Source organism: Abrus precatorius, unplaced genomic scaffold, assembly GCF_003935025.1.
Source record: "Abrus precatorius isolate BTA unplaced genomic scaffold, Abrus_2018 Scaffold2, whole genome shotgun sequence".
NCBI lineage: Eukaryota > Viridiplantae > Streptophyta > Magnoliopsida > Fabales > Fabaceae > Abrus > Abrus precatorius.
The window spans coordinates 36,764,219-36,781,186 of NW_020874362.1; the positions used below are offsets into that span (position 1 = coordinate 36,764,219).

Here is a 16,968-nt window from a genome sequence, read left to right on the forward strand (position 1 = left end):
TTAGTACTTTCATTTTTTAATTTTAAAATAAATTTTAATTTTATCTTTAATTTATTTTTATTTACTTTAATCTTCTAACTTTTATAAAAAATTTAAATAGATTTTTTTCTTTAAACACTTGTAGGGTTTCCCATGTGTCATTATTCATCGTCTTCTTTTTTAAATCTCTAACCTTATCTGTTACACATTTTTTTCTCTTATTTTTCATTTCATCTTTATCTTACTCAAAACTCTATCTTCTTACCGTTAATACCAGTGTTCACTCTTAATTCTTAACTCATAAATACATCAACTTTCTATATACTCATTTTTTATCTTTTGCAGATCCAAACACAAAAATTGAAAGAACATTATTTTCAAATTGTGCTTTGATCTTTTAGAACACAATATCTTTGTTAGTGAAAGTATCAAAAATCATGGTAGCATGAAAAATCAATAAAATGATAAAATGAAGATTTATACATTCAAATATATCAGAGATGAAAAATGAATATTTAGAAAGTTAGGTTATTTATGAGTTAAAATTTGAGAGTGAGTGCTTAGTGTTGATGGTAAGAAAATGGAGTTTTAAATATAAGAAGATGAAGATAAAAAAAAAAAAAAAAAGACGTTAGAGATAAAATTAAGAAAACATGGGAGGAAGACAATAAATATACGTAGTAAAAAATGACAAATTTTTTATATAAAAAAATTTAAATCTACTCTAAAATTAAAAATGAAAATACTAATTTTGGTTATATTTTAAACAAAAATATGTTTAATATTTTTTGAAGTAGTTAAATATATTTAAAAATATTTACTTAATACTATTCTTTAAATTATGCACAAAATATACAAGGTTTGAAAATATATATTAAATTAATTGCTTTTTATCTAATATCAATTTTTATTTTTATTTTTACGTATTCAAAACAAAATCTAACTTTTAAATATAAGCTATCTTTACTTTGAATGTGATGCAAACTTTTTTTCAATCTTTTAAACTCACCTAAATTGTCAAGCGAGATTGAAATTTTTATACCTGTCAACTAGCTCAATCCTTTCTATTTTGACTCACTATAAACAAGTTAAAATGAGTTGGATCATCAAGTTTATTTATTAGTTTAAACTGTTAAGCTATATTATTTAATATTTTTTATAAATTTCTCATTTTTAAAATTATTTTTAAATAGGCTGAACTACCAATATATTTTGCATTTTTTTCCCTCTTTGATACTGACCTGGTAACATGTTAATCTACCTCTAAATGAGAGAGTGACTAATATATTTGGATCAAGATCCCTTTATGTTACATGATTCTCATCTTTATGTTACATGACTCTCATGTTCTATATTTTTACATTTTTATTTAAACGAAAAATTATTCGCTTAAACAAAAATACAGGCACATGAGATTATATTCGTACTAAAAAAATGAGAGGATCTTAATCTTATATTTTAGCTAATTTTTAAAATAGAGTAACCCACATTTAAAAAGTTTTAGGTGGATGGATCAAATCAGAATGAGTTAACCTATTTTATCACCTTTATTTGAGACAAATAAAAAGCTATGACGTTTATATGCTAAAAAATGACAAATTATTAATGTCATATATGTTTAGAGATATATTTAAAATATAACTTTAATAATATTAATTATTTACATATAAATGATACAACTATATTTTTTAAATCTATAAGGAGACCTTATAAGATTAAACCATGTTAGCTTGCACTAAATAAATATCCTCTCGCAGCTTAAATGTGCTTCACCTACATCTAAACACTATAGTATATAGCACAACATCAATGCATGAATATTACTTTGTCAAAATATTTATTATCTTAAGTGTTGGACTTGGAGTACTTTTTTTATTAGTAAAATTATTCACTGCTTCAACTTTATAGCAATTTACATTGGATACGTTCACCGAAATGATATGACATCAATTATCATTTATTAATATAACTATGTATCAATGATAAATGGTTAATGCCTCTTAATATCTCTACCTTCTCATCGTATCATACCACGGCATATTAAGGATCCAAGCTTTATAAAGTATAAACCATGATTTTGTGAGAGTAAATATGGAGATTTATGTGTAACTCCGTTTCTTTGAAGTTTTAATAATCAAACTTTTGACTTGAATTAATTCTGTATCACTTTTTTATATATAACTTTTTTTTATTTTTATATACTACTTAATTTTTTATATATATAACTATGTATATTTCATTTGTTATATAATTTCTTCTATTTGTTTGTCATGCTATTTACTGTATCACATTGCGAAATGTCAACTAAAGATTAAATGCAGTTTCTTAAGGTCTTTTATGAAAATTTGCATTAATTTTTAAAGACCCTACCTTATTTAGAGGTATTGAAACCACGTGGTACACCCTAACTTATTAAAAGTGCCAAAAAATGAACTAGCTTGTTCTGTTCCATTTAGAAAATAGGTTAAGTTTTTTAACTTGACTTATTTAAGAGTAAGTTGGTAGGCTAACTTGTCAAAGATTAAAAAAAAAAAGGGAAAAAGTTAATAGATCAATGAATTAATGAGTTAGTCTATCTAAAATTAATATAAAAATAAAAATATTTATAAAAATTATTTTTATATAATAAAATTAATATTTAAAATTAGCCCTACTAATCAGCCCATCCTAACTTGCATTTTGACAAACTAAAATCGAACAGGTTAGAGGAGCCAACAAACACAAAGCATTCAACTTAACTCACTATTTTTAAGCAGATTAAGTGAATTGACCTAGTCATTTTTTACCCTCCTAACTTCATTCACTGTCTATATTCATTTTATTCATAAAACAAATAAGTATGGCGACAACGGGCCACCTTGTTTACACCCCTCCAGAAGGAGTGAAAGGCATGGCCTTCTCTTTGTTCTATAACATTAGCATAGAGCAATTAGAGACATGTCTAATGGTTAAATTTATTAAGTCCAACTCCCTCAACGTGTCGTGCAAGAAATTCTAAGTCTATCATAGGCCTTCTAAAGGTCCACTCTCAAACGAAAGAACCCCTTGCCACCTTGTTAGGTATGAGTTTTTTCAAGCTGGTAGCTATCATCTTTGTGATTATTTTGTGTATTACATTGCTTAACACAAACTAATAAAAGAGTTATCCAATTTAATAAAAGCTATTTTTAAATAAATAAACGAACTTTACTGTCTTTTTTTTTTTAACAATTCTCCTCCTACTTTATTATTGTGTTAAAAATATGAAACACATCAGATACTTTTTTGGTTTTGTAATTTGAAGAATTTATAAGAATAGAAATTACAAGAATTTTAAAAATTATTCTAAATAAATTTATCTCTACCAGATATGAATTCTGGAAATTAAAAGGAAAGTGATTTTGAAAAGATGGCCGAACTTCTCAAAGATCTTATCAAATTATACAAAGAACTCCCCATATAGTGTTTCTTGTTGCCATTTCAATCTGCTCCTTTACTTGCTTTATCTTGCTGTCGCCACTTGACATGGGCAACACGGCTACGGAAACAACAACGATCACAACACAGAGTCTTGACAAGTTGACATGAACACTAGCCTAACATTTTTTATCCAAGGGGAGAAGCTCCTTGGAGCAAGTTTCAGCAGATACACTAACTATAGCTACTCACTGTTCATGACATGAGACTCATAAATGAGATAAAAATATAAAATGATTGCAGGAGATGAATTTGAGAGGAAAATAAACTGAGAAGACTGGTTCCATTTTGTCATTTAGTGGGAGAAAGAAATTAAGGAAGTGAGACGTTAGTTATTTTTTTGCTTATTCTTTTGTTAAATATTTTTTAAAATAACATTATTTTTTAAAGAATAATTAATATTTATAAAAATATTTTTGTATAATTTTTCTACACTTTAACTTATTCAAATAAGTGATTTTTTTTTCTAAATAATAATTTTTTACTTTATTTTTATTCTACTCTGTATCTTTTCCTTTTTCTAAAAATTAAAAAGCAAGTCCTCATAGACCCGCCTTTCCCTCCTCATTTCTTTTTCTTCTCACTTAAATTTTTTTGAGCCATGCATTCTAGTGACACTGTTACTAGTTGAAAGATTTTATTTAAATATATATATGAAAGTGGCTCGTAACTTTATCTAAATTCTTTTTATTTTACTTTTCCAAGCTTCGATGGTTATTAAAATAGTTTTTTGGAACTTATTTAAATTTTTTAACAAAATTCATAGCCAAGTTTATGAATAATTTCTCATTTTCAAAAAATTATGAAATAAACAATACTTAATTCAATTATTTATCTGAGTATACTCCAAGACCAAGACCATGACCATGACCATGACCATTTTATGTACAACAAATATCACATAGCCATATCAGCAAGACTGGTTTAAGACAGCCGTTCAAACTAGAGAAATGTCCTTACATGAACACTATTCTATAGCAGTTTTTAACTCGACGAGAGAAGCAAGTTGAAGCAACTTTGAGATATACTAACGAATCGATAGCTACTCACACCATCTTTATGATGGGAGATAAGAAAGAGATAAAATGATTGGCTGAGATTAATTTGAGAGGGAAATTTTCAGACGATTTCCTTATTTGGAGACATTGTCATTTAGGGGGGCAAAGAAATTAAGGAAGTGGGACTCACAAAAATATGCCATCCATGTCATGAAATTATTAATTTATTCTTTTGTTAAATCTTTTTCAAAGCAATATTAAAATTTTAAAACAAAAACTTAGAAATATTATATTAATTCTTTATTAAAAAATTATATAATTGATTTTTTTTTACTTTCTTTTTTATTTATATATATATATATATATATATAGGTAATTTCATCCAAAGAATATATCTCTTGTACTCTATATTTACTTTATTTTTCATTCTCATATTTTTTCTTCTTCATTTTAATTATTTTCCTCTTTTTCATTTAATCATTCAAACAAAGCGTAAGATATCTATTACTACGAAAAAAAATGGAACGTCACACGCATTTCCCTCCTCGTTACTTTTTCTCACTTACATTTTTGTGACCGTGCATTTGTACTGTGACACCATTACTAGTTTCATACTACATGGAAGACAAAGGACTAACTGAGAGATGTTATTTGAATACATGAAACTAGCTCGTGACATTTATATAAATTCTTTTTATTTTATTTTTCCAAGATTCACTAGAATACTTGTTAAAATAATTTTTTTAATTTATTTAAAAATTTCAATAACATTCATAACCAAGTTTATATAAATTTTCATTTTACAAAAAAAAGTTTAAATAAATACTTAATTAAATTGTTATTTCAAACATACATCAATACCAAGATCATTTTATGTGCAACAAATGTATCACATAGCCATATAAGCAAGACTGGTTTCATACAACAGTACAAACTATCACCAACACAAATGACTAATTATCCGATTACTATATCCGATTACTATGTTCATTGCCGGCTCTTACCACTGTTGTCATTGCTGCAGACAACAAGTAGTATATTTTCCAATTACACTTCCAAATTTTGTCTTTATTTCTTCTGATCATCATACATACTTAGATACCATCGATGACACTCAACTTATACAAGCATCTCACCAATCACCCATCAATCAAATATATTATCTATATTCATAAAGAAAGAAGAACGAGAGGAATGTCTCAAGTGTTGGTGTGGTAGCTGTTCTGCCACCAAAAAGTAGAAAAGGCCCATTACTCCAGTGTGCTCTTGGATGCTGCTGTAGTTTGATTCCAGAGTTAAGGTTTCACCATCAATTATCTTGACAGAACCTGGTCGAGGATAACAAGTGGACATTCCCACTATGTATTGTGCTTCATTTCCTGCATCTTTCCCATTTCCATAACTTGGTATTGAAGTACATATAACCCTCCCATCCTGAAAACAAGCACAAAATTATAGGAAACAAGTTATATTAGAATATTTAAATTATGAATCAAAATTTATTAGCAATTGCAAATTTGGATAAAAAAGATGAAACTATTAATAAATTGCCAGCAAACAGTTCATTGTTCACCATTTTCTTGAAATTAAGCTTGTGATCCTCGGTTGAAAAGAAAAAATAGGTGCAAATTTGCAATCCCTTTTAATTTAAAGAGAACAGTCATTATTCATCACCCTCTTGCATGATTAGCTTTTAAATAAAGTCATGCCACAGAAAAATGAAAAAAGTTACACTTATATACAAATATTTAAGAATGGCTATAATATTGAAAACCACCTGTCCATAGAGAGTTGATCCAGTGCCACCTGAATGCTGATGAGCAACACCATAGATGACATAACCGCCAGTTGGCATTGGGAGGCTTGTCCTCTTCACATGAACACAGCCATTACCATCCTTGTGGTCAGTGCTGCAAGATTCAACCCCATACTCAATCTGTAACAAAGAAATCTCTGTTGATTAGTTAGACCCAGCAAAGTAAGGGACTTGTATTGTGTTGATTTTAACTTAAGTCAATCTACACGTTTGTTGATGAATTTACTTACTCGGCAATCATGCTCAGGGATCATTCCGTTAGACTCATCAGAAATTTGCAAAGTATCAGTCACATCAAGTATATAAATCTTAACAGGCACTATATACTTGTCCCAATCAACCCATTTAACTGTGTATCTTAGGTAAAGGCTCCTCTTGGGGCCCTTAAAATCTTCCCTCAATTTGCACTGGGCATGATCACGACAACATGACAAACCCCCTTTATAATCTGAGCTTATAGGTTTCCCATATTCATCTTTTGTAACATTATAAAGGTCACATCTACACTCAGTGCACCCCATCTTATCCACTACACCTCGTGTATCGATGGCATGAACATTGACCATCCACGTCTCCTCATGCCCCTCGGGAATTTCAGCAGGATCACCAACAACTATTCCAAAAGGATCTGGAACATGTGTTGCTGTTCCTCGTGTTTCAGATCCAAGGCCAAAGTACTGTCCAAGGATATCTCTTTGGCATATGCCACTGTTCCTCACAAACTCGTAACCAGACTGCTGAAGCACTCTATGGCCATCATATTCATAACCTTTTATGTGTGTCACATCTTTGCGTCGATAGAATCTTCCAACAACCCAGTGATGGAGATAAGTTTCATGTAGAGGTATAGGGTTCCCTGCCTCATCAACTACTTCAGCATTGAAACTCTTAAGTGCAATATGACCCCTTGGAAAATCAATATCATAGTAGTATCCATTGATAACCGATCCTGGTCCAAGTTCAAACTTTGGGGACAAAAAAACAGCTGTTTTTATGTTACTGTTTTCTGTCTTCCCAAAAGCGCCCAACGCCAACACAAGTATTGCCAATGAAAATAACAAACCTCGAGATGCAAAACCCATGTTGATCTGTCAACAAAATCTTTATTAGTGATGCAGAAGAAAATTCACTGACAAGACAGTACAAGGAAATTCTGCCATCAGAAATGAACGAAAGAGAAATCTAGATGCTGCCAAAAAAAAAAATCCAATTAGTCCTCACAGAAATCATTAAAGAATTCAGCTACCATAAACAAGCCAAACAGAGTTTGCACTACAATGTTAAAAGAGGGGAAGAAAAAAGTATGGAAACCCAAAGTCTGAACAAGATTAATTAAGACCACAATTAAGGCGGAAAAAACAGCTTGATTTGCAATTTAACATCCAATCATAGAAAAGGGGACACAGTAAAGAGAATAAGGTATCAAGTCAACAGATGAACCCAAGATGAAAGTAAAAAGTACAGCTTCAAAACAAATTAAGATGTGGGTCATCTGAAACAGTTAAAATTCATGAACACTTAATAGCCTGAGATGCGATGATGTCGAATACGTTGAGAGTGTGGAGGAAAAAGGAGACGGTGATGGCAGAAAATGGAGCTGCATACCTCAAACATCTAAAGCCCCTGAAGTGTTAGTTTGACGAGATAGAGTGCCACCGTTTAACACATAAAAGTAGATTTATAGTCAAAATTTGGGAATGTTGAGAGTGAACATTTTTGCCGTCCATTCAGTCTAAGGTTTCGTCGGTTTTGGAATAGGTTGGGAACTGAGACGAGTGTCGCATTATGGGACCCGCAAAACCAAAGGTAAACGCGGAGACCAAATGCATGATGAGAACGCGCAATAGATCCTACATTCTACTTCTACGCCCCCACGTCTCCTTTCTCAATATTTAAATATCGTAAGCCGTGACATAATTACGATAGCTACAACATTTTTTCGGAGTAAATCATCACTTCATTCTATAAATTTTACAGTTTGACTAAATTTAAATTTTAAATTTATTTTAAAATTTTATTTCTTAAATATATTAATAATAAATAGTAGTAATTTTTATCGTAAAAATATTAAAATTAAATAATAAAATAATAATTTATTACATTAAATAATATATATTGTTTCATTTTCTTTTCTTAATAAATAATTTATTTATAGTTATCAATATTTTTATTTAACATTTTTAATTATAATAAAATGTAATATATACGTAATTTGTAATAGTTTTTATTATTTTATTTTATTTTATTTTAGTTTTTCTTCCTAATTAATCTTAAATTTAATCTGAATTGTGCATTTAGATATAATCGGTAAATACTTCAGTAATACTGCCCTAAACCCTAAATTATTTATCATTCAGATTAAGCTTCTTTCATATATTTTTTTATCTATTTATGATAATACATGCAAGAGAATATTTTTTATAATCAATTAAGAATTAATATACCTTATAATACTAATTGTTTTACAATTTTATGAAAAATTATATATGAAAAATCAAAGTATAAATTTATGTATGTTTATTTCAATATATTACCGGTTAAGATAGAAAATTTTAAATTAATATCATACAAATACTTTTCATTTAAAATATGAAAAATCATAAATATTTATATTATATTAATATTTTTTTATTTTGTATCTATTTTTCTTATCAATATAACTATTCAAATATTTTATGCTTTGTTCCGAATTAATGCACATTTAATTTTTACTTATTTAAAAAAACTATAAAAATTGGAAATTTAAAACATTAGTTAACGTATTTGTTTTCTACGTTGGTGATTAATACAGATAGTATAATAAGACATATTTTCTAAATTATTAAAATATATTCTTAATTTTTATTTGTTTATAAGATTTTAAAACTGTTATAACACTTTGAATTGTCATGAAAATGATCATTCAAAACTATATATCAATATTATTTAAAAGAAAAAAAGAAAAAAATTTATTCCACTCTAACATTAATAAATATAAATATATTATATCATATTAATACAGTATTTAATCACACGAGTAAAGTTGATTATATTTTATTATATTTAATAAATATACTATTAAATATTATATTAATGCTAAATTGAAATGAATTTTACTTACATTTACAGATTTTAAAACCTTTCTTTGTGTTTAAATTGTCATATTAATCTTGAAATTGTAAAAGCATAGTCGTTGTCGTTAATTTATTTCATAGAAGTTAAAATGATTGTCATATTTTAAAAAAAAAAATGCTAAACCGCACTAAAAATTATAGGAAAATACATATATTTGTAATATCTTCTAATAACAAAATTTCCATTTTCAATTATTTAACTAATGCTTGTAATACAATGATTAACATATCAATTTTATTATAGGTTCGTAGATGACTTTTTAATCATTAATCTTTTTAATTTTTATAAAAGATGTTTTTTATTAAATTTATTTCTCATTTGAAATGATAAAAACGAATGCATCTATCCAAAATAACATACTCATACAATTGGTTTTCAATCCATTCACTTGTTTTTTAGTTAAAAATATTATTATAAGTAAATCTCATTGTTATGGTCGCTTTCATTTTCTAATCATTTAAATTGTAATCGCACAGCCTCTTATGTGTCGTTTTTCGGAGGTTATTATTATATTTTAAACATCTTATTCATTATGCGTCTTTGGTTTGGAAATTAGTTTTGGAGACAGAAGAAGCTAATATTTCCCTTCCAAGTTCCAACCAGTCATCACGTGGAAGGGAAAACAATTCCTTAACATCCCTTTCAGTGTGTGCAATTTATCGACTAAGAGAGAAATCAATTAATTAATTAATACATATATATTAATTTTAAAATATACACATTTATAATTTTTTAAACATTAAATTTTATCAATTCAAACATTGAATAAGAAAATATAATTATGTTGATAAGGTTAATAACCAGTCGAGTGTACTATTGTCTACACTATCGTTACTTTACTTAATTTTTTTTCTCTTATTGAACTGTGTCCTTATTAAACATACGCTAATTAAAATATTGTTAATCCACAATCACAATAAGTTGTGAAGCCTCTCATTCATTCATTCTTATCTGATTCCACAGATGCTAGGTCCCGACTAGAATTCCCATCCTTTAAAAGAAATTGTCATCGAATTTGTTTATATATAAATTTATTTTGATATTATAACTCAATTTTCGGGATAAAATGGTGATTTAATATGTTTATATAAACTTTTCAAGCATGCACTTCATCTGGCCTCTAAATTTTGTTGAGAAAATTAAATTATTTATTCATTTATATATCCACCAAAGCTAGCTAGAACACAGTTTGGCCTGATCTTTGATATTATTTTATTTTAGTTTTTAATAATTATAAAGATATTACTTTGTTTTTATTTCTAAAGATTTGTCTAAAAATATTTAGCATCATAAAAATATTATTTTCACAAATTTATACAATTTTTTTAAAAAATAAAACAATGATTTTGCAATTATTAATGTTAATATACAAATATTTTAACAAATTAAGCATGTCCAAATCAACACTTTTTTCCTGAGAGTCATTTTCATTAGCGTTACAAATTACAAATGGATTAATACTACCTACCCAAAGCCTATGAGAAATTGTGGGTATAATAAAACTATAGTTTCCTGCTTTCTGAATGACCCTTAAATGCTAGGAGATTAGCTTCACTTGCCTGAAAATGAATTGAGTTATCCTTAACTATCGGGCATTTAAAACCTAATAAAATCAGGTTAAATCATATTTAAAGATATAACTTGTAATGCACTTTTTATCGAATATAATACAACCAACCACGCTTTTAGTTTTAAATCACATCTACCCAACTTTATTTTGCACATGTGGAACAAACAATTGTTAGCCCAACAAACAGACGCCACTTAAAATGTAAGCCTATGGAACAAAAATATTGATAAGCCTAATAGACCTACCAAAGCTAGCCTTCAAGAATTATTATGTTATTTTAATATCTTAGAGTACAAAAATAAATAGATAGAGGTGATTGGAAACTTAAATAAAAAATATATTACAAAACTGTTCTAAATATGCTTTATTTAAAATTAAAACAATCTTGAAATGCAATTAAGATTAAGTGATAAAATGTGTTAAAATATTATAAATATTTATCTATTTATTTATGAATACGATATCTGACCGAGCATTAAGTTCCTATAAAATTAACTTTTGTCAAACTTATTTCAGTTAATCACATTTTATGAATATTGGATTTTCTTAATCTTAATTTTTAATTGAATTTTATATACACAGATTTAGTTTAAAAAAATTCATACTTAACATCACATTAAATAATTTTATCAATATCTAAATTTTATAAAATTTAACATACAAGGTCAACGTGTTGAATGATTAAATTCGTTATAATTCTTGTTTGATAAATAATTATTAAGTAAAGTAATCTTAAACCTCTAAATTATAGAGACATAGATGTTAAGGTAAACATACCTTTTATTGAAATACATAACTAACACCTATTCATACATTCTTTTCAATCACCATATGATCATCTGATGACCTGCTTATCAAAGTTCTTCAATGTAGCCCAACCCTAGTGGCTTGCTATTAATAAATTAACATCTGGAAATAACATGAAACGTATCTATTAGTTTTTCTTGTTCAAATTTTTGGTACATTATTATTTTTTTGGGGTACATATTATTGTTTAATTCATATTCATATAAAAGTTTTCCACAAATTTTAAATTAGCGTGTAGGATACCCATGGTGAAAAAAAAAATAAAAGGACGGTTCCGTCATTTATATATGGCAAGCGTTGCAAGGACTCTGAAAACCAACCAGGCAATGGCGTTTCTTAAATTTATTTCAAAACAATTAATTGAGATAGCATAATTTAATCGAATAGGAAGCAAAAACGATGATAAAAATCTATTTTCCACGACCAGTTTCCTAAATTCACCGAGGGGTATACACACCTGTCTCATTGACTTCCTTCTATCTTTCTTCAATGGGTTGATTCTATGATCCATCTTCATAGTGGACATGAAAATTGCTTCATTACGTGCCCCATAAACACCTATGGGCAAGCAAGGAAATCAGGATAAACCGACCTGCTTATCTTCCTTACAGTATATATCAAACTGCAATGCACACAATAGGGTGGAAATATTCCCACCAGATCAGAGTCAGAAAGGGGAGTGGCAGAGTAATAGAACTGTAACATATCAACCAAACGAATTTAGATATTCTAACACATTAGAAAGAGACAACTGATATCGTAAATTTACTAGTTTATTTTAAATCAAACGGTAGCACACCCTACTTACTAACAACTAAATCTTTAAGCTTGGTTTACAGAGATACACTAAACAACGCACAATTGTTTCAATTCCATCAGTAAATGTTGAAGCAGTGATGCCAACAGATTTCCCCCCTCATCATCCACGTTTAATTTTTCAGAATGTTTCAATGCTTAGGTGAGTCCTCGCTCGTGGACACAGCCTCAGGTAATAATGAAAGATCTTTGGATAAGCTAACTAGCAGAGAGGAGAGGCACGGGGGTAACTTCCCATTCTCATTCTTTAAGGGTAAACAAGCAACCACTCTAAGCGGATTGCAGAACGGCTTCACCTTTGCAATAGGAACACCTACCTACAGGGAAGCTATCAAGCTAAACTTGGAGATTTGTAAAAATATATTCTCTCTAAAAATCTCGCAAACTTCTAAATATATTTTTTCTGTATTAATCAGAGTGCAAGACTTCCGCAATAGTGAACTTATTGTAAAAGGTTAAAGTGTAAAAAATTGATAATTCAAGATACTTGAAATTCAGAAAGATGGTTAACAGATGATTGTTTCAAGGTACTTATGGATGGTTAGCAGATAGTTGTTTTCAACTCTTCTGAGCTAGTATGCAATGTAAAGGCGAAAAAAAGTTTGCAGAAAGGCAACAACTTGAAAAACCCCTGATTCTAAGGAGACTAGGAACAGAAAGTTGTTTTTGTTCATAAGCAAACTCTGTGTTTGAGATGGGCCTGATCGCTCAAGTTCATCAACATTCGTAGACGCCTACCTCTCAGAAGTATAAAGACCTATCATATTGTAAATTTGGAACTACCTACCCCCAGTAATTTCGATGCTTGTGTTAGAATGACCCACCAAACACGCAATAGAAGATCCCTTTGGTGCTTCCTCCAACCAGGGCCAGCCTTGAAATTATTTAACGCCCAATTTTTCAATTAGCCTATGAATTTGTAGAGATATCTCACATTGCCTGATATAGCCAAAACATTCCCCATAAAGTTGGACAATTCTCTTCTCTTGAACTAGCTTTTAAGATTAAGCTAATAGGATTTAAATTTAATGCATTGTAAACGTCAACACATCATTAGGCGGCACTACTGTAGAACCCCTTGTCAAAAACCAGTCCATCAAATTTAAAACCCATATTAATATTAATAAATAGTAATCTTAAATTAAATTTAAATTGAATGCAATCAATAGTCACGACGAACTTTATAATAAACTTAAGAATAAAAAAGAAAAATACATTCTTACCCTTATTTTAAAGTAGACTTATCCAATCAAATATATTAATCTCCGCAGTAAATGGAAGATCAAACCTTTTATAATTTATTTTTGTTTGAAATAAGGATGTCTAATTAAGTCACTCACAAATTTCAATTTTGTCAATAATTACCCATCAAAACTTTGAAGCTGGTGAGAAAATTAGAGATTAAAAGTTCTTACCTTTGTGCATAACCTCATCTAGACACAGGCTTCTGCAACAACGCAGTCAAGTAAACTTCCCCATTCTTGACACCGCCAGCATCGGTTTTATTCCCCGTCGCCCACTTCACTTTCTTGTACCCCAATTTCCCAATCAAAGGCGCATACACTTTCTCAAGATCCAAACCTTTGCTGAAAAAGTGGTCCAACCACAAGTACCCACCTCCCCTCAACACCCTATCCACGTCAAACAACAGAAACTCCATCACCGTCAACGGAATCCACCGGTTAACCGCGTGCCCGCACCGCACCAAATCCACCACCCCGTCGAACATTGGCAGCCGTTGCTGCAGTGGCACGTGCAGCGGCACCAGCCCCCTCAGCGCCACGGCCTCGCTGTACGGTGCCGCCACGTTCATCGTGCTGGTGATCACCGTCACGTTGCGGAGCTTCATCGCCGCGGCGAAGGAGCCGGTGCCGCCGCCGACGTCGAGGCCGAGGCGGAGCACTGACTTCGATGACTTCGCGATCTGGAAAAGCTGCTGGATAGGGAGATCGAGGTCGGTCTTGTAGGAGGTAAACTTGGAGGAATCGCGAGAGGGTTCGAAACCGAGGTTAGGGTTTTGGCGATTTAAGCAATCGAAGGATTTGCAAGTGTAACGGTCCCAAATGACGGTGGAATCAGGGAGGGAAGAGGGAAAGGGGTTTAGAGGGAGTGAATTTGGGGAAGGAGGTTTTTGTGGCGTTTTGGAGAAGCAGCGACGGCGAGGGAGAGGGTGGCAACCGCGGAGGATTAGGGATTCGGCTAAATCGGAATCGGAAGGGCAGAGAGAGAAGGGAGTGTAGGTCATGTACTTGTGGAGAAGTTCAGGGTGGTTGTGGCATGAGGAGGCTATAGGTGAGAGGTGTGAGTATAGCAATAGATCTGAAGGGATGGTTGATTTTGTTGGGTTTGGGTTAGTGTTTTGGAGGCGCGTGAGGTGGTTGATGGTGGCGCGTATGGTGTGGAGTTGGTGGAGGAGTTGGTCGGGGACTGGTGGGGGTGGTTTTGGGGATTTGGGAGATTGGAGTGTGGTGGAGAGGTGGTAGAGGGAGAGGATGTTGGTGGCGACCATGGCCATTAGGAGGAGCAGGTTTAGAGTCATGGTGGTGAATGTGAAACCCATTTCCTTTCCTCACTCTCACTCTCACTCTCACTCTGTCTTTGCCTTATTTGTATAGTTTTGGGTAATTTGGGTTTGTGAAGCTAAAAATGCTGATTTTAAGATTCACCAAGTGGGGTTTGGAGGTTGACTAATTGGACTTCACTTTGGGAGGGAGAGATGTAAGTGAACTAGTGAAGTGTAGTGTACTGTGGGAAATGATCAAGCCACAGATTTGTGATGGATTGTTCCTAGCTGCAGGATTGGGATCTGTCGTCTGTGGGCCCAGGGAATCTTGGTTTTACTGTGTTCATGTAGATCTAGAATCTATGATCTGTGCTGCTTCGATCCACAGTGAAGACAGAGTTTTGTTTCTTAGGTCGTAGGTAAGTGTGGGGGTGGAGTGGTAACAGTGAACAATGAACATTGAAAAGTGGTGGAGTTTCCTTTTATTTCTTTGTTTCTAGTTCCTATTCTCTTCTCTAAATTAGTCCATTTTTTAATCAAAGATAAAGAAATATCTTTTGAGGGGTGAATGGAAATAAGAAGAGGGGCGAAGTAGCAGGATGCACGTGAATTTGTCAAGTTGGATATTGTTTCAAACATTTCATTTTCATGTACATTTTTATTGCTTCTTTACGCTATCTTTAGAATTTGAGAGTCGTTTGGGGGGGGGGGGAATAAAGGACGTAAACTAGTGTCAACCAGGTAAAGAGGTGGGTTGTAAGTAACAATCAAATAAAATGTATTAATATTATTTGTAGAGAAAGTTAATAATTATAATTAGGGACATTGATGTCTTGGGAAGAAAACAGGGTGCCACATAATTGTTGGCGAATAAGGACGAGCCTCACAAGTAGCAGAAGCATTGAATTGAATTGGCGTAGCAGTAGCATGGCCAAGCAATACAGATAGACAGATTAATTACTTTTGTAGCCACGTCTTGGCTTCACAGAGAGTTCAGAGTTGGAGTACCACGCATCCTAGTCCCTAGTTACATCACTCTTGTTATTATCAGCTTTCAATAAATTATTATATTTTTATCCTCTATCAATATCATATCCATTGTACGTGTAACTTTTCACGGAAAAGAAGGTATGAATCCTCACAAATGAAAAGTGAAAACGATTCTTTCTTTCTATGTCATCAATAAATATTTCTTGGCGCAAAGAAACAATTTTTTCATTAAACATTTTCTTTTAATTTTATGATTAAATTTATCGTTTAATATTTATATTTAACAATCATCTCAAATGAATTTCTATAATATATATATTTTTTAATTTCTAGTCCATATACAAAATTAATATCATATTTTTTTGTCTTTACCGTTTGGATACATTATAATAATGGTAATAAGGTGATATATGTAACAAAAAATTGATGTGACATGAGTCTTCAAATAAAGCTAACGTTTTAATCTTTATACAAAATAACATAACATTTTAGTCTTATATATAAAATATATATTATATTTTAGTTCCTTTATAAAAAGATCGGCTGATGCAAGATGATATTTACTATTGGTCCTGTATAATAGCATATTTTAGAGTTAATTCGCAAGGAAATACAGAATAAATCTTAAAATGACTTCAAAGAACTAATTATCCATCTATAATTTGAGTATCATACGAACTGCTTACCGACAAAGGTAACATAGCGCACTTAGTGTTTTATATACCGATTCGTGTTGTTATGACCCAACTTATGCAAAGAGACGACCTATCAAATTTAAGAATGATCAAAGCTTAAATGCGACATTATACGAACTATTAATATTACTCTAATTAAAATTAAAGATCCATCTGAACAATCATCACATTAAAAGTAAACATAATTTACCAAAATGAAACTTTAATCTTAATTAAAAAACACT

The 16,968-nt window shown here is 30.7% G+C and overlaps 2 protein-coding genes across 9 annotated transcripts; both read right to left on the reverse strand.

The window, feature by feature from the left end:
• Positions 1-5,197: 5,197 nt before the first annotated feature.
• On the reverse strand, positions 5,198-15,133 carry LOC113857619. 5 transcript variants are annotated; one of them, XM_027489695.1, is made up of 5 exons: positions 13,972-15,133; positions 12,198-12,362; positions 6,480-7,337; positions 6,211-6,369; positions 5,198-5,867 (listed from the first exon to the last, which is right to left on the reverse strand). In XM_027489695.1, exons 2-5 carry the CDS (start codon positions 12,264-12,266, stop codon positions 5,580-5,582), a joined length of 1,374 nt encoding a protein of 457 aa, XP_027345496.1. In that variant the 5' UTR covers positions 12,267-12,362; positions 13,972-15,133; the 3' UTR covers positions 5,198-5,579. The 5 variants fall into 5 exon arrangements, with proteins under 5 accessions (XP_027345496.1, XP_027345497.1, XP_027345499.1 ...); XM_027489696.1 differs by lacking the exons at positions 12,198-12,362; positions 13,972-15,133 and adding an exon at positions 7,855-7,976; XM_027489698.1 differs by lacking the exons at positions 12,198-12,362; positions 13,972-15,133 and adding an exon at positions 7,855-7,972 and having other exon boundaries at positions 6,480-7,438.
• Positions 10,692-15,264, reverse strand: LOC113857621. Of its 4 annotated transcripts, XR_003503284.1 has the most exons (4): positions 13,972-15,264; positions 12,198-12,362; positions 11,711-11,842; positions 10,693-10,922 (listed from the first exon to the last, which is right to left on the reverse strand). XR_003503284.1 is itself a non-coding variant. In XM_027489700.1 (2 exons), exon 1 carries the CDS (start codon positions 15,114-15,116, stop codon positions 13,986-13,988), a length of 1,131 nt encoding a protein of 376 aa, XP_027345501.1. In that variant the 5' UTR covers positions 15,117-15,264; the 3' UTR covers positions 11,655-12,362; positions 13,972-13,985. The 4 variants fall into 4 exon arrangements, 1 of the variants encoding a protein (XP_027345501.1); XR_003503283.1 differs by lacking the exon at positions 11,711-11,842 and having other exon boundaries at positions 10,692-10,922; XR_003503282.1 differs by lacking the exon at positions 10,693-10,922 and having other exon boundaries at positions 11,626-11,842.
• Positions 15,265-16,968: the final 1,704 nt, after the last annotated feature.